The 26,621-nt window shown below is 38.9% G+C and overlaps 1 protein-coding gene across 2 annotated transcripts in view; it reads right to left on the bottom strand.

Annotated features, from left to right (window-relative positions):
- Nucleotides 1–26,621, bottom strand: part of LOC134531172 (probable alpha-glucosidase) — a 67,123-nt gene that overhangs the window by 17,321 nt on the left and 23,181 nt on the right. For both annotated transcript variants that reach the window (XM_063366798.1, XM_063366799.1), the window contains exons 5-7: nt 24,748–24,981; nt 15,732–16,649; nt 375–616 (exon numbers count right to left, since the gene is read on the bottom strand). In XM_063366798.1, the coding sequence (XP_063222868.1) occupies nt 375–616; nt 15,732–16,649; nt 24,748–24,981 (1,394 nt within the window). The remainder of the gene's footprint in view (nt 1–374; nt 617–15,731; nt 16,650–24,747; nt 24,982–26,621) is intronic.

The raw sequence follows: 26,621 nt of genomic DNA, 5'->3' as shown, positions 1-26,621 counted from the left end.
AACATGAAAATATATTACTTGAATTCACCTAAGTACCAAAATAAGGTAACACACAGTACAAAATATTCATGTTTCAAAAAAAATTAATAACATTACATAAAACTGAACCTCCAGGATCGCATTAGATTCAAACCCACTTGGGATAACAATTTTGGTACATCACAGTTTAAAACTTGAACAATTCTAAATAATTCTGTCAACCAGTTGGCAGTATAACTATTTTCCAAAGTTTCCTAACCCTGACAACATTACTACATTTATATTTAAATTTTTCAATTGCATAGTCCAGGTGTACCTTAATTTTTTTTAAAAATTTTTCTTATTACTATGCTGTAATTGGAGACACGGTGGGAGTGGTGCCTCGGATGGCGCACCTGAGCTCGTAGTTGGGAACACTGCGGTGCTCCTTCCACACGCCATCCATGAAGATGCAGGGAGTGGACTGGCGCAGCCGGGCCACGTCGCGCAGTGCGCTCTGCCGGCCCGCCCCGATGTAGGACCAGGACTCCGAGCGCGGCAGCCAGGGCAGGATGCCGTGCCGCGTGAAGCCCACGTCCGGCCCCGGCTGTGTCCAGTGCATGGGCGCGAGGTGGTACAGGTGGCCCATGTCACTCCGCTGCAAGCACACGCTCACAGCTCCACACTGCACACATCCACTCGCCACTCGCTCGTAGTGCGGTGAAACCACCAACTTTAGTTCATAACGATGGAATCGTGAAAATATAAAAGCAGAACTTGACAACCGAAGACAACTTAAAAAATACAGGAAAACCATTTAGGTTTGTTATGCTGTGTACATTTTAGTTGTTTAGAGAAAATACTTTCCATTAATTTTTTAATTAGTTTATGAACTAGTCAATTTGTACTTACTTATATTATTGGCCATACCCACTTTTGGCAGATCAGATTGAATGACTTGTGTAAATCCTTACATTTGCCAAATGCCATCAATGGATCATTAAGGATTAAACAATTGCCTTGTGCAACATGATATATCTCATAGGGTTCAGCCAGCATTTGGAATGTAAGCGCAAAAAAATGTGTTTATTTACGACATCACATTAGAAACCTCTAAAATTATCAGTGTTTCTCTACTATATTATGCATGTATTATACATATTAACCTTCCTCTTGAATCACTCTATCTATTGAAAAAAAAACCGCATCAAAATCTGTTGCGTAGTTTTAAAGATCTAAGCATACATAGGGACAGACAGACAGCAGGAAGCGACTTTGTTTTATACTATGTAGTGATTTCTTATTCCAAAACCTTAACTATGTTACATTCAACAACCTCTGAAATTTTCTAATTTATTTTTGTCTAAAGACTTAGTAAACATATCTGTAACATTTTCCTCACAATTAACGTTTACAATATCAACTTCACCCTTTACATAACTTTCATTAACAAAGTGAAAGTGAGTTTCTCTATACTTTGATTTCTTCATAAAATTACCAACTTCACTATATTGATTATACCAGAATTATCTTCATATATTTTTATAGGATTACAAACTGTTATGTCCCTCAACACATATTTAGGTTGCAGTCCTCACTCCCGTATACAATCACCATGAACAACGACCGACACGCTGGCCGCCATTATTACAACTGGCCTCTATTTACACTGCAGGCCTACCAACCTAACTACCCCACATTTCCTACATAACACTTCCCCCCTTAAGATTTCTACACATAGTCTTGCAGCTTCCCCGGTACCATCCTCGCCCTGGTGGATCTCCTGGGCGGTTGTGCGCGTATCAGCTCCATCTGCAGTCCCTCCCATGGCTCTGGCCCATGGTCACGATGATGTGCAAACCCTCTGAAAGGGCTGCTGCTGTGGTCCGGTGTTGATGCTCCCACTGGTGATGTCCCCGGCAGCTGTTGCTCCTTCCAATTCTCTGCCGGTTGCTCCTGTACGGTCAATGGTACCTGTGCCGGCTCCATCGGAATAGGGTGCCGCTGTATGGTCGCTGGGACCTGCGTTGGCTCTGTCAGAGCCATCCCGTCAGTCGGCATGAGCTGACGCCAGGCCCGGACTGGTCAGGTCGGCTAGTCGGCGATCGCCGAGGGCCCCCGGTCCAAGGGGGCCCCCAATGGGGCCCCGCAAATAATTTTTTTTTTCTACGAAATATTTAATAGATTTACAAAATTGCCTCTGTGTATTTTTCATTTTGGGTCACATATTTTACGTTTTACGTTGGTGGTACTTTACGTCATATACACCTAAAACCTCCCTAGCACATATTCAGCTAGCGACAGGTGAGGGACGTTGTAGAGTCTTATCAGTATGACTCATGTTGCTCTTCCCCCTCGCTGCGCGTGCATTTCGGTCCAGGAGGGGGGGGGGGGAGTGCTGGCGGTAGGGGAAGTAACAAGCTGAGTCAATACTGTATCAGCTCAGTTACTGCGTTGCATTGCATGTCGCAATTGCAGCACATTTATTCTGCATGTAATCGGCTAAATTGTGTTAAGTTTATGTTTACAATTAACAGCAACTAATGTGTGCGTGAAAAGTGGTTTGGATTCGAACAAACCCGCATCATTAAGCTCAAAACATATGAAACGTGTGTATCCAAGTGGCGCTAGTAAAATAAAAGGAATGAAAAATAAAATTTCAGAAAATGTTAAAAGCTCGCAAAGTTTGAACAGTTGGTTAGCTAGTTCTAATTCCAGTTCTCAGGTACTTAGTCATCATTCAGGACACAATGAAAATTCAAATACAGGTAAGTTGAATTAGTTATCAATCGTAGGGACCTGAAAAAATCACGATCGCCAAAAACTCGAAAAATAATGCGAATTGTGATGTTTGGATGTTAAAACGCGATTTTCTAATTCTTTCAGTCTTTTTCACGAATTTATACTTAAATAAAACTACTTTTAATGTTTTCACGTTTTTTCAGACACAAACGCCTTATCTTCACGTGCCAGGCGGAAGGATGGGATAGCTTAGTTGAAAAACATGCTCTGCCTCGAAACTGCGTCACTTATGCCTGTTTTAACAGCAGTTGTTTATTGCCTCTAGAATGTCATCTAGATTTGACAGAAGACACGTTGATAACACTACGGAATTTCCGTGGGAAGCGACAATGCAGCTGTCTCGTTCTCCATTCGTCATCTCTGTTTAAGTTGTGAACCCAGCCCCCCCCCCCCCCCCCCCCCCCCCCCGGCCGCCACCATTCGTTCACGGCACTTTTAATACCTCTTTCCGAAAGAATTTTTTGCTACAGCGACAAACTATTTATTTTTGTAACTGCCTGCTTTTGGTTTTAATATAAGTCGTGTTAATAACACTGTTATCAATTTTTCCGTTTCTTAAATGTTAATTGCTTCACAAAGGGAAATAATAAAAATTGTATTTACTGCAAGGCACCAAGCTGACATATTGAAGTGTACACTATGATGTCTTTTTATGACTAAATTAAACACTTACAGTAGAAGATTTAATAATTTCTAAAAAAACTAAACTGTTAACGTAATATTTTAGCTATAGTGCGACTAGGTATGTATTTGTTATCAGAGACTGAAGATCCAGTGTCACCTCCTTCATTTCAGCCTGCGTCTACTCCTAGTACTTCGTCTTGTAGTGTTAAGAAGGAAAAAACTACGCCTGCTTGCGATCATCCTGTTTTAGACAGTCCATCATTAACATCTTTTCATCTCGGCAGCGGTTCATCAAGAAATAGTTTGAGCTCCGACTCAGAAAACACCGATGAAGGAGATGACCAGGAGACACCTGATGCTGCTGTAGAACAACTTGGTTGTTTCATCTGCCCAAACGAAAATGACCCGATCGGAGTCAAAAAACCTTTTATGGAGAAGCACCCAATTCAAGCGAAAGAAGGAAAAGGAACTAAATTACCATTTGAGCCTTCAAAGATGTAAAATCGACTTCTGCCAAATGGTGATACTTAAAGTTCACAGAAAATTGTTATCATACTCAGTTCAGCTTAACAAAGTGTACTGCTCTTGTTGTATGGCGTTTGGAGGTAAAGGTCATAGAGATTCTACCTTTATTATTGGTCACAACGTTTCTCCCAAACATGTTTACAAAGCTATTGAGATTCATTAAGACTCTCATTACTATGAACTTGCGGTGACAGCAGCTTTCCAAAGCCAAAACGGTTTTGACATCTCAATTCTTTTAGCTACCAACCAAACAAAAAAGCGAGAAAAATAAGTTCAGACCAGGAGATTGGTTGTGCAACGTTTGATTGACATTGTTTTGTTTATTGGAAGGCAAGGAATCACCTATAGAGGTGATAAAGCAGAAGGAGCGTATACGCTTGGCTCTGTGGAAAACCATGGAAATTTTCTGGAACTTGTGATGTTGGTTCCAAATTATGATGTTATTTTGCAAAATCACATCACAATGTGTATTGAAGAAAGCAAAAAGCTTCGAAAGAAAATAATAAAGAAGAGAATAGCCAAAACTTTTAGATATGACAGTAGTAGATGATTCAAGTGGACTTGCTTTGTATGAACTTGTGAAATCTACTCTAGCAAAATGTGGCATAGCTACATCAAATATTATTGCTTGTTCTTTTGACGGAGCTAGTAACATGGAAGGATGCTACAAAGGCCTGCAAGCCAATCTCAAGAAGGACAACGGAGATCTTATGTATACCCATTGTATGGCACATGTGCTAAACTTAGTAGTTGCTGATACGCTGTTAAAATACTACAAGCAGAAAACATATTTGGTTTGGTTGAAGAGACGGCGGTTTTTCTAAATTTGTCGCACAAAAGAATGGCAGTGTGGGAAGAAGAAACAAAAAAAAACACACTGCACATGACAAGTTATATAGGTTACAAAAAATAGGAGCGACGCGATGGTGGAGCAAACACAAAGTTCTTTCATCAATTGTTGATGAAGAGTTTTTTGAATTGTGAAGAAAATTCAAACACTGCAAAATTGTTTAATCTTACGTCGGTTTTACAAAAAATATTAGATGGAAGTTTTGGCTGTAAATCAAAATTCACAGCAAGGAATTTGATAAGTCATTGGTCTTAATTTGAGAACCTATTCATGTATTTTGTATTGCTTGATTTATTTTTAGTTACTTCCCCTGTTACCAAGTACTTGCAAAGTAAAAATATTTACTACTCTATCGCTTGGGACCTGGTTCAAACACTACTCCAGCAAGTGAAAAATAAAAGAAATTATGTACACTTTGAGGCTTTGTACTTAAAAACAAAAACATATGCCAGTGCTCTCAATGAAAAGTTAGAACATAACGAAGTTGACATTGAAATTGAATTAGACTTTCATAATAAAAGAACGTCAAAGAAGAAGATGATGCCTAGGGAAAAATCTAAAGCTTCTGAACTGTCAACTACTCAAAGCTACAGTCTGATTTTTTTCACTGTTTTAGACTGTGCTAGGATAAGTATCGAAGAGAGATTTTGCCCGAACAAAGAAATTTTACAAGACTGTTCCTGGTTGCATCCAAAGAAATTTAATAATATTTTGAAGCTTGATTAATTTCCTGCAGAAGCCCTTTCAAGCGTCTCTAAACTGTGTAAAGTTGACAGAAGCAGGGTACTGATAGAGTTGAAACAGTTTGCAGCTCAGTACAGCAATTTCATATAGGAAAATCAAATTGAAGAAAAACAAATTGTGGGTGAAGAAAACATAGACAGTGAAGATCAAGATTACGATTTTGAGTCAGCATCAGAAAAAGAAAAAGCACCAGAAAAACCTATACGTGTCAACTTCTCCGAAAAGAAACGATGTTGTCGATGTTTGTCATGTGCTTTTTCTGTTCTTTTTGATCTCACATAATCTGGGATCTATATAAATCTGTATGTAGTTTATAAATTTGTGCAAACTATTCCTTGCACACAAGTTACATGTGAAAGAAAGAGTTTTTTCTAAACTTAAAATTGTTAAGAACCGACTAAGGTCAGCTTTAAGCCAAGAGCTCTTGTCAAGCTTACATTTTATATTAATGTTGAGAGAGACTTATTTTACGGATTAGATAAAGACTAAATTATAGATGGAGTAGCTGCAGCCAGTAAAGAACTTACGAAAAAGCTGTTGGGTTAGTTATAATAGTTATTTTAAAAAATTATTTTATTATTTTATTTGTGTTATTCTTAAAATAATTATTTATATTTATCTTTATAGATTGCTTTCTTATTGCAATTAAATAGCGTTTCATGGACAAATAGAGAAACTTAGTAATATTTTATTTTAATTTGAAAAATATTTTTGTTTGTTGAAATTTAAAAAATGCTCATTTTTAAAAATTGTTATTCAAAGTGTAACAAACGTAGCCTATTTATATTATTCTATTAATTTAGCTTGCATATAATACAGTATACAGTAGTAAAATACGGCTTGGTTTCCTTGTTGATAATTTTCTTATCATATTTTATTTTTATTTTTATAACTTATTGTGAGTTTTGCCAATTTATGTTTTATAAAGACATACTTTAAAAAATATTAAGTTTTGTTTTAATTAATCAGTGGAAACAATACAATTACTTAAAAATTTATTTTCTTCAAAAATTTTGATCTAAATTCATTTACTTTTAAAGCCTTAAAATAGAGTAAAATGCTGTTTCCGGGCGCATAATTTCTAAACATTTTCCGGAGGGAACGCCCCTGCTTCCCACCACCCCCCGCCACACTCCCCCCCCGCCCCGCCCCTGTTTGCTGGGTGGTATTCCATAACCCACAGACTTCCCGGTAGGGGCCCCCTTTCAGTTCCTGGCCGAGGGCCCCAGAAGGAGCCAGTCCGGGCCTGGCTGACGCAAGCTGGTACTGCCACGATTGGTCGCAGCACAGCCATCAGTACATGTAACTGACACCGCCTGGCTTGATGGATGTGCCACTTTGTTGCTCAGCAATTGGTCCACGTGACGTCTATACACGTTGCCGTTCTTATCTTGGGTTGTGTATGTCACGGGCCCTTGTTTGGATACAATGGTTCCTGGTATCCACTTACGAGTCCCTCTATAGTCACGAAGAAGCACCTGCTGCCCAACTAAAAAAAACCTGCCCCTGTGGTGGTTTGTGACCCCTTGGGTCTCCTCGCCTTGAAAACTTGGTTTGGGGCGTATCTGGTCCAGCACCGTTCTTAATGGTCTCCCCATTAGGAGTTCTGCCGGTGTCTTATGAGATTCTCCCAGTGGTGTTGTGCGCAACGCCAACAACATTCGAGCGACTCGTGTGTGCCAGTCTCCCGCTCCCATTTTCCGCAGTTTATACTTCACCGTCTGCACCATGCGCTCCGCTTGACCGTTTGTGGCTGGATGGAATGGTGGTGTGCGCATTAGTACAACCCCATTCTTCGTTAGGAATTCTTCCATCTCTCGGGACACGAAAGCTGTTCCGTTGTCTGAGACCAGGTACCGGGGAATACCATGGCAACTGAAGATCTCTCGTAGTGCCTGGATAACTGCACCTGATGACATGTTATGCATTGCCTTCACTTCTGGCCATTTTGAGTGCGCATCCACCACAATGAGGAAAACCTTCCCCTGGAAAGGAACCAGGAAATCCATGTGTAGCCTAACCCATGGCTCACTCTCCGGTGCCCATTTCACCTCCTTCACTTTGGGCGGGTTGGCTCGCTGCTGCTGGCAGATTGCGCACTGACCTACCATTTGCTCGATGTCCCTGTCCATTCCGGGCCACCACATATAGCTCCGGGCAACCATCTTAGACTTGACAATTCCGTCATGTGCGGCATGAAGGACCATCAACAGTTCCCTGCGACGCCCCTCTGGAATAACCACCCTATTGCCCCACAAGAGACAGCCCTTGTGAAGGGATAACGCCTCTCTCCTGTTCCAATATGGCCGCAACTCCTCAGAGTCTGCCTTCCTGCCCTGCCAACCTTGGCTTGAGTGCTGCTTTACTTGACGGAGGACAGGGTCCCTGTCGGTCAACTGTGCCAGTGTCTCAGCATCGATTGGTGGCTCTGGCATGGCTTCAAGCATGAGCACATCACCAACAGTTGGTACCTGTATGTTTCCAGTGGCCATGGGTAGCCGGCTGAGGGCATCGGCATTGGGTATCTTGGTTCCCGGCAAATACACTATCTGGAAGTCGAACATCGAGAGCCATAAGCTCCATCGTAAGAGGCGTGGTGACAGAATATCTGGTGTTTGCCGCTTGGGGTCCAGCAGTCATAACAGGGGTTTGTGATCTGTCACGATAGTAAAATGCAGGGCTGTCACATACTGTCGAAATTTGGTCACACCAAACATCACAGCCAGTGCCTCTTTATCGAGCTGGGAGTAGTTCCTCTCATGCCGGGTCAGAGTGCGCGATCCAAAGGCCAAGGGCACGTCTTTGCCATCATCGGTAACGTGCGCCAACACTGCACCTACTCCATAATCTGATGCATCACATGTCAGCGTTAAAGGCTTATTTAAGTCATAATGAGTGAGCACCTGATCAGACTGTAATAGGTTCTTCGCTTTGCAGAACGCCTCAGTATGCTCCGACCTCCATACCCACTTCGCTCCTTTGTCCAAGAGACGATGTAAAGGCTCCAGGACTGATGCCTTATTCGGCAGGAATCTTTCGTAAAAATTCAGAAAGCCTAAAAATGCCTGCAGTTCCTTCTTACATGTAGGTACTGGTGCCTCACGGATGGCTTCCACTTTCGCATCTGTAGGGCGCACTCCTACCCGATCGATTCTGTACCCCAAGAATATGACAGACTCTGCCGCAAATACACACTTTGCCTTCTTGAGTCGCAATCCTGCTTTGTCTATTCTCGCCAACACTCCCTGAACTCTGTCCCAGTGTTCCTCCATGTCCTTCCCAGTGACCAAAATGTCATCCAACATGACCACCACACCTGGAATACCTGATAGCAGGGTTTCCATAAGCCGCTGAAAGATCGCTGGGCACCCGCTTACTCCAAAAGGTAAGCGCCTAACCCGAAACAACCCTTTCATCGTATTAACTGTTAAAATTTCAGCTGTCGCGTCATCCACCGCCACCTGCAGGTATGCATCTGCTAAATCTAGCTTCGTAAAAACTGTCCCTCCCGCCAAACTTGCAAAAGCCTCATTAATGGTTGGTAATGGATAGACATTTGCTCTGCATACTTTATTCACTGTAATTTTATAGTCACCGCAAAGCCTGACCATCCCATTCGCCTTCCGAATGGGTACAATAGGCGTCGCCCAATCTGAAAATTCCACTGGCTCGTATACACCCTGATCAACCAGTCTGTCAATCTCTGCACTCACCATGTCCCGCAATGCGAATGGTACTCCCCGGCTCCTCCGGAAGATTGGCGTTGCTCCAGGTTCCAGCTCCATTGTCACTGGGGGCCCTACGTATTTGCCCAGCTCTACACTGTCGAACACCCGTGCATGGTGTTACACTGCAGGGGGTACTTCCTGATGTGATATTTGGTAAATGCCTGCTACTTGTATATCCAGTGGTTCTAACCAATTCCTGCCCACCAGACTAGGCCCCTTCCCTTCCGCCACCAACACTGGTAGTCTACATTCACTAGTCTTTGTCTGTACCAATACTTCAAGAGTCCCCCTAACCCCCAACTTTTCCTGCGACCACGTGTGTAGAACCAGGTTTGCATCTGTTAGGGCTGGTCGATCGGGCCACAGTTTCTTGTATGTCTCCAAACTGATGATCGAGAAACTTGCGCCAGTGTCAATTTCCATAGGAAGTCTCTGACCATTCAGCCACACATCTAAAACAATTGGTGGTTCACTCGTACAATTGCTCGCCGATGTCTGAAATACCTTGTAAACTGCTCCATCCTCTTCATCACTGTCTGGTTGGTTTGCAAGGTTGTAGGTGCCGGCAGTGTCACTCTTACTAGGCCTGCCCATCTCCTTTCGGTCTTGGGACCCCCCATTCACTCCTGTATTACCTTTCCTCCTCTTGGTGATACACGCCCTTTCCAGGTGCCCTCTTTTAGCACAAAAATTGCACACTGTCTGGATGTGTCGGCATTGGGTTGGGCTGTGGTCTCCATTGCACCTCCAACACGCGCGCCTGTCAGCTGCAAGTTGTTGGTCCACCTGGACTTGACTCCGCTTCTGGTCGTTCTTAACCACCTTTTTGTCGTACCTGATGCGTCCCACTTTCAGCACTGCCCCAGCGTCTGTGCCCTGCTGCACCTGTAGATCGTGGACATTGCGGCCTGTGGCTTTAGCCGCTGTGGCCAACTCAACCGCTTCCTTAAATGTTAAGTTGTCTTTTGTCAAAAGTGTATGTTGCACCTTTGTGTCCCGCGCACCACACACCACCCGATCCCGCAACATACGATCCAAATCCGCAAAATTGCAGTGTATGCTGAGCCGTCGCAAGTCCGCCACGAATTCCACCACCGATTCACCTTCGCGCTGGTTCCTATTATGGAATTTGAACGATTCCACGATCTCACTCGGTTTGGGTTCACAGTGTTGCATGAGGACTGCCAAAATATCCGGAAATGCCACCTCGGATGTTGACTTTGGGGCCACTAATGAGGTCACAAGGTTATAAAGCTCTGCCCCACAAATGGTGAAAAATATCGCCCGTTTTTCATCACTGTCTTTTATTTTGTTCGCCACAAAGTAGTATTCCAATCGTTCCGAATATGTGTGCCACGTGTCACGCCCTGGAACAAATTCACCGAACGCGGGAAACATCGCCATCGCGGTAGTTGTTTACGTTTCCCACACGCACGCCCGGGAAAGAATAATTTTTCTCGTCGCCACTGTTATGTCCCTCAACACATATTTAGGTTGCAGTCCTCACTCCCGTATACAATCACCATGAACAACGACCGACACGCTGGCCGCCATTATTACAACTGGCCTCTATTTACACTGCAGGCCTACCAACCTAACTACCCCACATTTCCTACATAACACAAACTTTTACATTATAGTCAAGTAAAATATCTTTTATAACTTTTATTTCACCCACACATTCAGACAACACTACATATTAAGCTGATGTGGAAGATTTTGTTATGCTATTCTGCTTTCTAGATTTCTAATAAATTACACTTTAGTAAATTTTAATAACATAACCAGTCTATTTTAGACGTGATAACGTCTTATAAATCAAAGAACTCCGGCTGCACGCACGAAAAAGCATGACTCATTGTCACGTTCCGCCTGAGCTGAGCGTGCAAGAACCGGCCAACCACCGTGCAAGAAAATCTTCTATAATATCAAACAGGTTAAGGCAGGCTTTTTAAAAGCAGCAATTTAAAAAATTTGATTTATTTGTCCAATTTCGTCATTTCAAATTAACAATTTATTGACATTGATTTGATTTCAGTTTATTTCTATAACTAATTGTTCGTGATTATATTTTAAAAAAATAATTTAAATTAAATTTGCAAAACTGTAAATAATATTTGAAAATTAAAAAGTATGCAATTTTTCATCAATGTTTTCTTATGACATTATCACGTAAAATTATCGTCCATAAATCGACTTTACAAACAACCCCCTTTTTTTATCATTAGTATCTCCATCCCAATCAGCATCCAAATAACAGTCTAAAATTTAAGAATTGAAATTTATATTAAAGCTTAACTTCAGATTTATTGTGAAAACAAATATTTTAAAACTCATAAAGCATACTTAAAATGTGTATCATTATAGAAATTTTGAAATCTACTTAAATAATTTACACTAAAACTTACATCTGGTCTTGTCCCTGAGCTTATATTTATATACAAAAAAGCTCATTTTCCCTTTGTCTTTCATCTGAAAACTTGCAAATAGTACATTTTTAACAAATTTTAACTTTGTTTTATCTTTACAACATATAATTAAATCAGATTAACATTGTTAATATTCTTCTTATCATTTAATTAATATAAGCAACAGTTTTTTTAACTCTTTTCAAAGCCTAATTATTTTAAATAAGTATAAAAACATTTATACCAAGCTCTCAGGCTTTCTCTTAATCCATACAACACTTTGGTACTTTATCAGTACCATCCTCATAACCTTGTGGCTGTTTTTCATGGACTTCAGATTTTACTTTTCCATTAAAAAGACTGTTTCTACATACATTTTTTCCAATAATTAAACTATTCTGACAACAATAAGATAATAAAAATTTTAACATTTGCATTCTCGCTACTGGACCTGACATCCAAGTTTCATTTTTATCTAAATAATACATTTCCTTATCCATTGCTTTTTTCCAATATTTCAGAATCGTTATAGTTAACCAGATCTTCATAAGAAATAGGATTTTCAGCTTCAACATAGTTTACATAAACAATATTAATGTAGAAAAAAAAAATTTAATCTAGCAGGTTTTTTTTTTTCTCTAAATGATTTTCTTATTTCTAAATACATAATTTAATCAATTAAATTTTAATTTTTTTTTTTTAAATGTTGATTATTTTCTCCTTTATTTAAAATACCATTTTGAACAGTAAACTTATTTCCACTCAAATGAATTCTTATCTGTTCACCTTTTGTTCCTAAACCAATGCACTCAGTACAGTCTTTAATAATATCAACATGTCTAGCTACTATTATTTTGTTATTTATTAAAACTCTATAACCATCATTTTCATAACCTAACAAAATACCTAAGTTGCTTTTCTATCCCATTTAGAATTTCTATTTTGTTCGGGGATTCTTAAACAAACTCTACTTATATAGTTTACACTAGGTTTTCCACCAAATATAATCTCATACAGTGTTTTATTTTCCTCTTAAGTATTCAGTATTAATTCTGTTTTATTTACTTTACTTTGCCCATAAACATAAATTTATGTATAAACTGTTACTACTTCAATTGCCTTTAAAGAATGACCATCATCGACTTTTACCTACATTAATCGGTTCTACAAATTAATCAAAATATTTAATGTTATTCACAACATAAACTGAGCAACCACTATCAAGCAACCATTCAATGTTACCCACACAACTATTAACTTTGACATGGTCCCAGGTTGCGACCTTCTGAGCCCGATGTGCCACCACCTCTCCCCTTACACGCTGCGAGCCCCTCCTCCTTCCACCACCACCCTCTACGACCGCCCGCCGAAGTGTGTGTGTGCGTGCGTGCATGTGTCGGCAGTGACGTCAGTGCTCCGCTCCCGAGAGTTGCAGAGCGAGGACGAACGGTCAGTGAGTCGCGAGCGCTGCGAGAGTAAGGAGCTTCATGCACTTGTCATCGTATTTCGGAGATTTTGAGTGACACAGGGGGAAACGGGCCTCGCCACACATGGGCTACGTCACGGCCCTGAGAACAGAGTAGCTGGGATCACATGCCCATTATACATGTGGTGACGCCCTAAACTTGGACGAACACTTCAACCCCCATTGCGGTAGCAACATGAACATGTGATTAATCTCAATCGGATCCAACCTCAATTTACATATTAAAATTAGTGTTTTTTCGCATAATCGTCACAATTTTATTCTAAAATCAAGTTTGAAAAGTAGGGGTACAACAATTATGCGCGAAAAAAAATTTTGTTAGGTAAAGTTATTCATAAAAACAAAACCCGTTCATGGAAAGTACGTTTATTTAAAAAAAGGTGGAGTATACAAGAGCACCCCAAACAATTTATATTAATAATTAATTATACAAAAACCTTTCTTCAACTTTAAATAGAAAAACCAAACTATGACGTGAACGCAAGCCACTTGAATCTGTGACGTGAACTAACGCGTAACTTGCCATGAAAGAGTGCGGGCCGTCAAATGTAGTTAACTCGGCACCAGACAGAGAGTGCGCGATGCATGCAATCGGCGAGATATCAATATTCAACTACGTGCGCGCGCTCTATACGGGAAACAACATAACGAAACACGAATGATGCCAACTAGAGCTGGCTACATGTTTACAAAGCGGTACACCGCGGCGACACAGACAATCAGAAAAAGGAAATAACTTTTAAAAACGTCATTAAAAGAAAATTTACATGTTAGACAACTTCGTATTTCCGTTAATTAAATAAGTAAGTGGTAATGTCCGAATAAATATTAGATTTCTACTTTAAAATACATTGTTTTATAAAGAAAAGATATATACACCGGTACACCGCGGCGAAGCAGACGATCAGATAAAGATAATAACGTTTAAAAAGTCTTTAAAAGAAAATTTACACGTCAGAGAACTTCGTATTTCCATTAATTAAATAAGTGGTAATTTCCGAATAAACATTAGATTTCGACTTTAAAATACATTGTTTTATACGGAACAGATACCTACACAAAGCGCTCGGCATCTAATAGCGGGACCAAAAACATCATTCGACGTTTGCGCGAGAAGTTATTTTTATACCAATTTTGACGGCCAAAAATATAGGTGCGACGATTATGCGAGTGCGACGATCACGCGATAAAAGAGGGTATTCACGTCTACATCTTCATTTCACTGGCAACCGCCTCCTCAGCGATGTTGCCTGGAACCTCTACCAGCTCCCGGCCACCGCCGCCACGCTGCTGCAAGCCACCTCCAGGCTTCCATGCGTCGTGCCATGTCCATACCCACTGCACTTGAAACACGCTCTGTCCTTCTTTCTTTCAGTACTGAATGCACTTTAATCATTTTTCCTTCCTTTTTTTTAATTTTACTTTTCACATATTCAACTGTTTGATCAGATTCTTTTAACACATAAATTAAATAACCAACATAACTTAGCATTTTAATCATGTAACTTAACTTTTCCTTTTCACTCACATTTGCACCTGCACTTTACAAATAATTAAATAATTTTTCAAACTCAGTAAAAAAAAAAAAGTACTTGACTTCTGAAAGTCCTTTAACCTTAACTTTTCCAACTTATTTCGTACACAAATTTGCAATGCAGTAGACTCCTTCAAATGCATCTCGTCGAACCTTTAGTTCATTATTTCATACGCTGTCTCTTTACCCTTAATAAACTGTAATTGATTCTTTAAAATTCCACTGTAAATCACATTTATTGCTATTAAAACATTTTTGATCCATTCCACTACTCTATCTTGTGGCTATGTCGCATTACTTCAAATGCAGAATCATCGTGATTCTCTTTTTCCAGCATTGTAATCTTTACAACTAAAAACAGGAATTTTTACTTCCTCCGCCATCTTGATCTTTTCTCTTCTTGATTCTTCTTTAACAGCAACCACCGGCTCTGCTACCATGTTAAATATAATGATTCATAGATCCAGTGTTGAATGATCTACTAAAATAAGTAACAAAATCCATTTATTAAGAAAATAGAACAATGATTATATCGTATTACAAAACTCTTCATCTTACACAGAGAGACCTGATGAGAGCGTACTCGCTTGGCAACAACCATAGTAAAAACTGAAGTCGCACACATAACAGTGCCTCTCCTATAAATATACACATAAGCATAATACACTCGTCCACCTTTACTAGAACATCTCTCACTAGTCATATCCCAATAATATACCTAAATTCACTCACATTCCAACACAACTAATGTGAAAATGTTAGATAGGTTTCGCCTATTTGCAAAAACAATTGATTATGAGGATTTTGTTTAAAAAGTGTGATTCTGTGCTACAAAGTAAAACGTGTGAATGCGACACAGGAGAATGTTACCAGGAAATTTTAACATTTTGAAATTCACTTCTGCCTGTCATTCCTGTCAACATTTTCTGAAAACTTACGCTTAAATATAACCTGTGATATACTTGTCACAAATGACATCAGTATGGGCCTTCGTGACTGGAAGAATAGAAAACAATAATTCAAAAGTATCGACTGGAATGCACTGTAACATGAATATTTCTAAGATACTCACATCTCCCTCAGGGTCAGAGCTGTCCATGAGGCCTATCTCGTCCCCGTAGAAGACAGACGGGGTTCCCGGGAGCAGCGAGAACAGCAGCAGGGCAGCCAGACTGCCGTTCGCGGTCGGCAGTCGGGACGACAGGCGCTGCACCCCCTCCCCACCGACTCGCCAATGCACCCACGGGTGCACGGGCTCAGAGTACAGTGGCCCGCTCATGACATCATTCACCTGTTGCTTCACGCCGCGCGCCGTGCCGTTGCCTGCCGCTAGCTCTATCAGCACGTCGACCAGATCGATGGTGCCGAGGACCGAGCGGAGGCCGACCGCATCACCGCTCTTCGCCAGGACGTCCACCACGTGAACACTGCACATGAGGATCTTCTCACGGCCAGAGCCGTCCAGGATCCTCCGCCACCTCCTCAGTTCCGCCGGGAAGTCCGGCTCTTCCGTGAAGTTCTCCAGGCCCTTGAGGTAGAAGCCATCCACGTCTCGCCTCAACCAGTACTCTAGGGTCTTCACGACCGACTCCTGCTCCTGGACCTGCACGAGGGGCGGGATCAGGAGTGACGAGGGTGAGCTCCCGGTGAAATTATCGTCGTCCGTGGCATTCTCGCTGGACGAGACGGCGATGCCCCGTTCTCCCTCGTCGTCTGCCCGGAGACGGTGGAAGTGTGGGTGTAGCGGCAGGTCCAGCACCACGGATATGTTGTGTCGGTGCAGCGTGCCCACGAGTGCTTCGAAGTCGCGCTCCGTCCCGAGAGCACGCTCGATGCCGGAGAGCGTGCGTGGGGTGTCGTAACCCTCGGGGTAGTGGTCGGCAGCAGGGAAGATCGAGTTGAGTCTCACAGCTCGCACCCCGAGAGACTTCAGGTACTGAACCCGACTTCTTATTCCTTGGAAATCACCTATTGTGTCAGCATTGGAATCCTAGAGCACATATAGCAATCACAATAATTAATGACACTGGGACATTTCTTGTAAGTGTGTGGAGGTTTGCAAAACCATTCCCTATGAATTTGAATGAATGGCAAATGAGGCATAAGGGGAATTTAGGAAATACTGGTATAAAGAGCCTTAAACTAGTGCAGTCAACTGACTATGGCCCAGATAAAAGGAATGAAGGTTTCATGACATTAAGGTGATAATAAGGGGTTTAACAGTAAAATGGAGCAGCAACAGAATGCATTGTTAAAAGAAACATAAGTACTGTACTCAGGTAAAGTCCATTGATTCACTGCAATGTTTGTCTCATTTTCCACAAGTTAAAAGTACAGGTAAGATTTGACCCCACCAGAAATATAACCTAAACGCCTTGGTTGGAGGTGAGTGATTTGATTCTCAACTACAAATAGAAAATCAAGCTATTATGTAAAATAAAATAACATAAAAAAAATTTAAAATTTATTTGAAATTCACATTATACCTACTGATTAAGATAGTTCTTAACTCACAGCAGGCTGAAAGCTTGATTCAAACATATTTTTCACGCAAAAATACCTGCCAAATACAATGTATAGCATGTACACCCAACAATGAAATCTTTTTTTTTTTAAGACCTGATATCTGCTTTGTATTCTTCCACGACATGGTAACAATGCTATTTACTTAATGCCATGCAGCAACTAAAAATTGAATAGAGTTTGAGCTGGTGGCAGGGGAGCTGGCTCAGCAACTCCAAACTGCATGCGCTGGCCCTGAAGACGTCTGCCGGAGGAGGGACTATTCTGTGGTCTGTACTGCCCACGAGTTGTGTGTTCCCCTACTTTCCCTTTGCGCACGGGCAGGCCATTTTCTCTCGTGTTACTGTTTCAGGAGACCTTCTTCACGGAATCTGGATGTACAAACATGTAGGGTTGTGTCGTTCTTTTATTTACAGTTTTTGCTTCAGTTTTACCACAGTGAGTACGACAGTACGAGGGTGTCGCATCATGACATCATTACCTCGAGCTTCCTTAATTAACTTGTTATTTTTAAATTGCTACATTTCTTTTTGGTATAACTTCTTGCTTGTGGGTGTAGCTTAAGTTTCTTCTATGTTGAGATTTTTGCATTTGTATTGAAGCTGCGTGGCTTTTGTAAAAAGTTTTCTTGCCCAGGCATTTTGCTGTTAGACTAGGTTAGCCCTTTAATGTATGTTTGGCCACTCGCTCGGTCGTGTTGCACTCTTTGAGAAGCGAGTTACTAATGTTTCATATTGACATGCACCGTAAGTTAGGGTACCTTAATGTATGTTAGTTGGTATGCCCATGCCCTTGTTGGTTTCGCCCTCAGGCATGCAATTATTGCTTTGGATTTGTAATTTGTTGTCTCTCCATGTTTGTGAGGACTTGTACTTAAAATTTATCTGCCTTAAACGGAGAGTTAATTGCTTTAGGGTGTTAAATAACTTTTCAGCATAGACCTCATTAAAATCTTTGTCAATGCCTTTAAATTTTTATTTAAAGATTTTTCGTGACTCCAGATCATGTACTTTTGTGACTCTTGAGGAAACTGTATTAAATTTTTTAATGACACAACTCTGAACTCTATAAAAGAAAAAAAATTAGAACATTAATTTCAAGAAATTAAAAACCATGGTATATATTTTAAGCTTGGTTTTTTATTTTTTATTTTAGTTGTTTCTGGGTGGTGTAAAATTAACTTGGTAAGGCTGATGACTTTGTGCAAAGGTTGGTAGAGCCTAGTGCTCCAAGATTCTTAGAAAAGATTCTTGTATTTTTTATTGTAATTTTTATACATAGTTTTTTAGTGTAGATAGTATTTTTAATAAGGTATTTAGTCTTTATACTTTACACATGGGTTATTAGGACATTAGATTTCACCTGTGGTGTTATTTTAAAACATATTTTTTTAAGTGTTTGCACATGAGTTGCACAGTGCCCCTCCAGAAGGAGAAGGGAGGTAGCAGCTGAAGGAAACAGCTGTTTGGCACGCAAGGGAAAGGGGTGTGACCGGCCGGACATGATGTCGAGTAGACGTGATTCATGGCACGTTGCGACACTTATAAGTCGAACAAGTGCTATAATTAAACGATGCCAGCAGGACTCATAATTTTGTGTTTGTGCGAGACTGGAACTTTGCCTGCAGTGCTAAGAGAATTTTTTTGCAGTGTTCCACGTGTGCATTCTGCGGCAAGAACTTCATGTTGACAGAGGTATGGTTAATGGTGTGTGCCTTGAGCTGGCATACATTGATCGTGGTGGACGGTTTTAAAAACCGGGACATTGCAAGTAAGTGCACATCAAAGCCCTGACTTTTTAATGAGTCTGCACAAGAAGACTTGTTTAGAAAACACTGTTTCAAACTATCGGTAGAGGTAGTGAAATTTTGTTAATGACAAAATCGTGAAATTAAAAAAATTCACTTGCAAATTATATATAATACAAATTACATTTCTTAGTAGCGATAATAATTTAATATACTGCATTTCGTTTTAACGAAATTTGCTGTGATGCACGAAATCTGTAATTTTTTACTAAATATCACGGAATCGCGATATTTGCATGAAATTAACTTTTTCTGCAAAGATATAGTTTTAATCATTCTGAAACATGCACAAAACGTGTTTACAATACAAAGTGTTATACGCAGGATGTCATCTTGACATTTTGATTTTCTGCAGCACACATAATCGCCACAAGAATGGCGATAATTGACGTCACTTCAGCCACTCTCGGACAAATTGCATATGGCGTTGATAATTATGAACTATCAAACATTAAATTAGTAGTACCGAAATGATCTATGAGTTTATTTAGACGAGTGTGTATCTGTCGACATTAAGATCTTTAACATTTCCAAGTGGATGTAATGTGTTTAGGTATCTTTGGCATTCTATGATCATTTTCCATTAACATTTTGAGGCGTTTTAAGAAGCATATAAAATGCTGAAAGTTGTGAGTGTACGATGAGAGTATGAAGACGAAGGATTTTACATGTTCAATACAGAAAAAGGCATTATGATGTGCAAGTTTTATAATGTGCTCATAGATTGGAAAAGAAAAGACACGTGTGAAAAACATTGTAAATTTTGAGTATCGCATAAGGTGAACAAAGACAGGTGTCAAGCATCGGGTTCTGGAACTAAGCGTCAAGTTACTTCAGAAGAAAACATCCTCTCTTTGCAAGAAAACTAAAAATGATAAAACTAACTATGTTCGCTTTTTTGTTAAAGCAAATATACCACTTCAAAAGAGAATGGCTGAATGAAATTGTGAAAGGTAAGTGAAACTAACATTTTAAAAAACACATAACATGTTTAGAGTAAATAGGGTTTTGAATTTTAGAACATGGTATTGTGACATTTTATTGCACATTACTCACTACTTACCTACAGTCTTTGAAAATAGTACTTATTTCATCTTGTTAAATTTTTTAAACAGCCAGATTTTGATGATGGTGATGCTACTACAGCGTACTTTAGAAAATTGAGAAATGATAGGTTTTCGTTTTGCAATGCGAGGCTTAATTTGTGGTACTTACAGTATTGCAAAAATACTGTTCTCGAAGGGTCATCATATACTTACGTCCACAAATTGTGTGCCAAACTGTCTGATTTAAAGACAGTGTTCAAGCTTGTCAATGACAGGAATTATTTTGCTGGAGGGAGAGCAAAAATGTTGAATTTTGCTACATGTCTAAAAGCTGCAACATAAGCGAAACTTGCTGTGACTGATCAGAAATCTTTTCTGAAACTATTATCTTTGATGGGAGGGGATCCTGGTAAATCATTTCAACAGGTCAAGAAATTGATGCAGTTAACTTACAGGAAGTCCAAGCTGTGCCTTTACTTTGAGATCTGACATCAATTTTTGATCTGACATTTTTGAAGGGCTACGTAGCAACAAAACAAGCAGTTTTTAAGTCTGACATTGGGAAAGTTGACATGCTATGAGGTTTTCAGTTGTTGAAGAATGACTTTTCAGAATTCTCCAACAGTGCAGTCAAGTGTGTCTTGCTGCCAGTGTCCAACGTTGACAGTGAACGTGCCTTCTGTTCTGAACATACAGCAATACAATGAGTGACAAACGCACATCTTTGGGGGCGGAAATCATGGAGATAATGTTAGCAAAGTGTTTTGACTGGGGAGGGGGGGGTGGGGGGGGGGGGGGGGTGGCTAGTTTGCAGCAGGTAAATATAAAGTGATTTTCCGAGATATTGGTCAAAATTAACTTGAGTTACTAATCTTCACCTAAATAAGCATGTGTGTCAGCTCAGTTTATGACTTGTTTTAGAAATGTATATAATGTTGAGAATTTTAATACCTATGTAGCAACACAAACTCTGTATGCCAAATTTAACTGTACGGTGTCATAGTTGAACTATAAACCATTTTTACTGATAAATTCTGACCTAAAAAAAAAAAAAAAAAAAAAAAAAAAAAAAATTGTCATAAAATAAATATATAAGTGTAAAATTATAAGGTAAAATTTTTACATTTTTTAAATGAAACAATTTTTTTTTTCGCAGAAATTTTGCACCCGATCAACTCATTTTAATCACCAAAATTGACCATTTTTAATTACCATTTTAAATTGGCACTAACTATCTGAGGTGTCAGTAATTTGCACAGGTGCTGATTTTAAGACACTTTGTCATAAGTTCATACTGTTTAGAGATTCCCCTATTAGACAGAAAATGGCATTCCAAGCGCAATATAAAAATATTCACTGAATTGTGACAAAAGTGTAGATTATTCTTGGTGTGATATACTGTTTCAAAGTTTCAAAGTGGTAATATTAATTTATAAGATATTCAAACATTTTTTTTCACCACAAAATTCAAACAAAATTCAAAAGCCATATCATTTTGGACTCAAAAATTGAAGGCGTCTTATAACCTCTTTGTGAATATAAATTTTAAACCAAACATTTTAAATAGTAATTTATAAAAAGATATTTTCAAGGTACACCTTAATATGAATTTCCTTTATTTAAAAATATTTTTAAGAAGTAAGTCTTGGTCTACTGTTACAGGTTTTACGTTCAGGTTAATAATATAAATTTAATTTGTAAAGAATATATAACTTTCTCATATGATTTTTAGGGTAAAATGCAAGTTAAACCTATCGCCAAGTATTTAAGTTTCCTAGTGCTTTCCTTATTTTTTTATTATACTTATAGGTCTTGTGACTGTTATGGGAAACCCTTTTTTTTGCAGCTGTTTAATTTTAACTGAGAGTATTTTGATAGCAGTTTGTTTATATTTCTCGTGTTAAATTTTCACGTGATAAGTGCTACTCCTAGTGAAGTGGTACCAGGGACTGGAAGTAACGCGCTACTAGTAACGACGTTATTTGTAACAGTTACTTTTTATGGTAACGATCGTGGTAACGCAATATATCAAGTTTTCAGTAACTGTAACTGTAACTGAATTACATTTTTCCACCTTATAGTAACGATAATTGTCGTTACTTCTTGCGTTACATCTTTTAAATGTATTTCTTATTGAACGAACAACGATTTGTTGATTTTTTCAATCCCAGAACGAAAATCCCGACAAGCGTATTATTTGCGATGGTATTTCTTGTACTTGTAAAAATGCTGTTGGCTGGCCTGCGCTCGTATTCTGATTGTCATTCATTTAATATTTGCGACATGCGGGTTTACTGCTGTGCTGTTTGATAAATTAACCTACCTGTGCATATGTGCGAAAGCAATGACAGAATCTAATGAAGCGAGAAGCCGAGAAAGCAGTCCAGAACTTTCGTTGCCGTGGCCTTCATATTCTAATTTTTTCGAAGTTCGGTCGAGTGATCAAAATAACCTTATTTTTAAGTGCTCAGGCAATTGACATCCTACAAAGTGAAAATGGAATGTATATGTGATACTTATTTCCCACACTTCAGGGAATCAAGAAGAGAACATAAAAATATCGGTTTAAATCTTTGACAGTTTGTGAGCCACTTGTTAAGTCAATAATAGGTAGTGTTCAGAAAAGGTTTGTACAAATGTCTAGTTCAGCTCTTCAATTTTTCATTATTATTGCAAATTTGCTGGAATTTAAAACAAATATTAGTTTTTTTTTTTTTTTTTTTAGATTTCAGAATAATTTCTCCAGTAAAGAGCTTATTGCAGCAGCTTGCCTTCACCCCAGATTCTAACTTGACTGGCTAGAAGAAGGACAAAAGGATGAAGCCAAGCATAATTTGGCCAGTTTTTTTTTTTTACAGAGGACTGCATTGGAATGTCCAGAAGGTCAGAGACACAGTGATGAGGAAGAAGAGGATTTCTTTGGCTTAAATAAGAGGAGCTCAGTGGAAGATTCTGGGGAACAAGAGCTACAAAGGTTTTTGGGGTGTTGGAATAAGGACATTTCTTCAATCGATGACTATCCTCAAATCAAAATCTTTTCATTAAGTTGAACACAGCAATGCCAACAAGTGCTGCAGCTGAAAGGTTATTCAGCTGTGCAAGTTTAGTTTTTCGCCTAAATAGAGGCAATTTAAGCGAATCAAATTTTGAGAAGCAACTGCAACTCAAGATCAATAAGCAGTGGTTAAAAAAGTGGTGATTTGATATCACTGTTATTATTTTGTAGAGTGAACTAATTACTCAATGTAATTTAAGACCTAATTTAAAAATTTTCAGTTTAAGTAAACATATATCTTTACTAAACACAATATATTTTATTAGCTTTTAATTATAACATTATTACGTATCACATTTTTAGTTTTTCAAAAAGTAACTGTTAAAGTAACTTACAGTTACTTTTCTCAGAACTGTAACTGTAACTGGTTTATTTTCAGTAGTGTAACTTGTAGTTGTAACAGGGTTACATTTCCAATGGAGTATTTGTAACTGTAACTGAGTTACTTTTTAAAAGTAACTTTCCGGTCCCTGAGTGGTACCTACTGAACCTTCCAGCCACCACACTGCTGTAAACTTTTTCATGCACCTATGCAATTAACATTGTAAACAAGCTCCATAAGCTTTTATATAGTCATTGTACTGGCATATCATGAAGTTTCATGGCATTATATATTTTGCAAGTGTTTAAAAAAAATTCATATATAATTTTGTAGCCTGCCTCTGTCAATTATTTTGAAAGCTAGCTTATAAGTATTCTGAAACCAAAGTCAGTGAACAGAATGCTCTTCCTCCCCACAGAGGATTTTTCTACTGTTAGTTATTGCATGGTACACAGTGTGCCAGCTGAAGTCCATTTTGGAAGACAAGATAAGAAGAATACTAATGTGCATGTGCTGCTATTTTGTTCAAGGCTAACACATTTTTATGACACGGTACCAGAATCATAAGTTCACGAACACAGTGAAGTTGTGTTAGAAAGAAGGTGATGGATGATAATTTGAGCTTAAATTTTTAACATTATAAAGTTTAGAGATTTTTCATATAAACATTAAAATTTTTTACACTGTTGTGTATGCTACATAGCACATGCCATAAGATAACTCCGATCGAATTGCCATTTTGTTGAAAAATAAATGGATGCCTTAATAACAACTTTAAGGAAAAAATATTTATATAAATTACATTTTTATAGTAAATAACTTGCTGTATATTTTCAGAGTTGTAACATATAAAGTACAAAAAATTATGGCAAATTTAAAAAGTAGCCTATATAATGAGTAAACATTTTTTTTTGAAATAGCAAAGTGATTAAAAGTAATAACTTATCACAGTAAACCCCATTTATGTCTATTCAAAGTCACCACTGTGCTCATTCATGCCTGAATGATTTGTACAGCACTCACAACACCATAAAAATGTTATAATATCTCTAATATCTCACGTTTGGTCCGGTTCACCTTGGTGTTCATGTGGCAGCTGAAGTGAAAAAAACATTTTTGGAAATGCATACCACACCTCTTTTCATGCAGGATTTTACCCAAACATTTGAGTTTATTCTCATTACAAATCATTTATGTGAAGGATTAAGTACAAAAACGAGTTGGTTGCAATGCTGAAGAATGGTACATAAGTTTGGTTCCATAAAGACCCTCTCTGTGGGGGACGGCTGTGCCTGTGCAGTAACGTGAGTGAGGGTTGAGCACGAGCCGACTGACCTGGAAGGAGCCGGGGAATATCTCGTAGAACAGGCTGCCCTGCCACCAGCGGCGAGGCGGGCTGCACTCGCCGGGCAGGCTGGCCATCACCGCGATCACCACGCAAGTGCACGCCACCAGCAGCGACACACAGCCCCAGAAGCTGGCCTTGCGGATCAGCGGCCAGTTCCAGGCCAGGAAGCAGTATTCGCCGGGGGCCCTCCTCGCCGCCAGCGCCGGCTTGCCACCGTTCTCCTGCAGCGGCCGACCCAAACTTACAATCTTGAGAGGGGTGGTAGGCACGGAACACTTCCCAGTTAAATAGGGGGTCAGTAATTTGGGAGCGTAGTACATACCTCATTAATAAAAAACGTTTTAATACAAAACTCTCATTAATAACTTGTTAGTAAAAAGCATTTTCACAGTCCTTAGAAATCACAGAAGAGTTATAGTGCTAAATAATTTGTTTAATACAAATGAATGGTTACTATGTAATACAAAGTTTTGCTTTTCTAAGAGTAAACAACTACATGAAGTAAAGGAGGGTTAATACAAATATACCAGAATAATATAAAGAAAAAAAAATCAAGTATCAACTAAAATTATACTGATGCCATTACTTTGGTTCATTGTAGGTTGAGGAAAAAAATTAGTAATTACATATTTATTTTTCAAAATTGATGGTACCTATGTCTATTGTAGGTAGTTTCAAACCATTGCCCTATTCTTCTGTCTTAAATCCTTTAAAAAGTAATATATGTAGTACAACATTTTTTGGGAGCCACTGATGTAGCCATCCTAAAATTATATTTTACAATCCCTAATAAAAGTACATTTGGTGCTGTATCAATCTGTGAGCAATTGTGGACATATTCTATTATTTTTAAGTGTGGTACACATGCACTAAATGAGAAAAATATTTTTAACTTTATTTTAAGTTGGTCTATAAATTATACAAAAATGGTCATAAAATTTTGTAAGTTTCATTATTGCAAAAAGTGACTGAAATATTTGGTTCCTTTTGGAGTGTATTATTGTGGTTGTAGTTTGACTGTAAGTAGATCCTTAGTTTTACTAATGGTGGTTATTGACAGCGAGAAGGTGCCGAAAAAGGTGGGGGGGGGGGGGGGGGGGGGGGGGTTATCGTAACAAACCAGGTTTCTTTAATTGTATTTTAAGCATGAACAACAAAACATTACTTACATCATATTAGCCAGAGCATGATTAACAAATTAAAATTTAATACGAATGTGTTGTCTTCTTTGATATCAAATTAAGTAGCAGAAGAGTGATGATTCCACTTGGTGTGGCGAGTCACTGGTCTATGCCATATTTGGAATCCACACAAGTCATCAAAGAAGGCAAACCATGTTTTGAAGTGAAATAAACTGAAGACGGCAGTGAACAAACTGGACATGGGCTTGAAATAATAAGGCCGCTAAATTAAATACGACAATAAAAAAATAAATCATTCACAGCATTAAATGTAATTCCAGATACCAGGACTGGATTTACTGCCTGTGGGCCCCTCGGCTCAGTCTGTGGTGCGGGCCCTCTCTGAGGGGAAGGGGGGGTATATTGAGTATCCCCTTCCAGTGAAACAGTGGGTGTCTCTTGCCTGGGTCTGGGTGGGTAAATTATTTTAATTGACCTACAAAACTCATATTTTTGATCAATTTTATATTTTGAAAAAATTAGTTTATTATTAAACTAGAATATTTAACCAAACAGTATTTAGAGGTTAAGGAATTAAGTGATACCAAAACCAACGAAAATAATCAAAAATTATTATTATGCAAGTCAACACAGATTTTTTAACATTCATTTAAAAACTATATTAAAAGCAGAACACAAACACACAAAGTTTAGTTTAATGTTAATGTTGTCAATATACT

This window comes from Bacillus rossius, chromosome 3, assembly GCF_032445375.1.
Source record: "Bacillus rossius redtenbacheri isolate Brsri chromosome 3, Brsri_v3, whole genome shotgun sequence".
NCBI lineage: Eukaryota > Metazoa > Arthropoda > Insecta > Phasmatodea > Bacillidae > Bacillus > Bacillus rossius.
The sequence above is the reverse complement of the archived record's forward strand: the minus strand, read 5'-3'. Positions and strand labels throughout refer to the sequence as shown.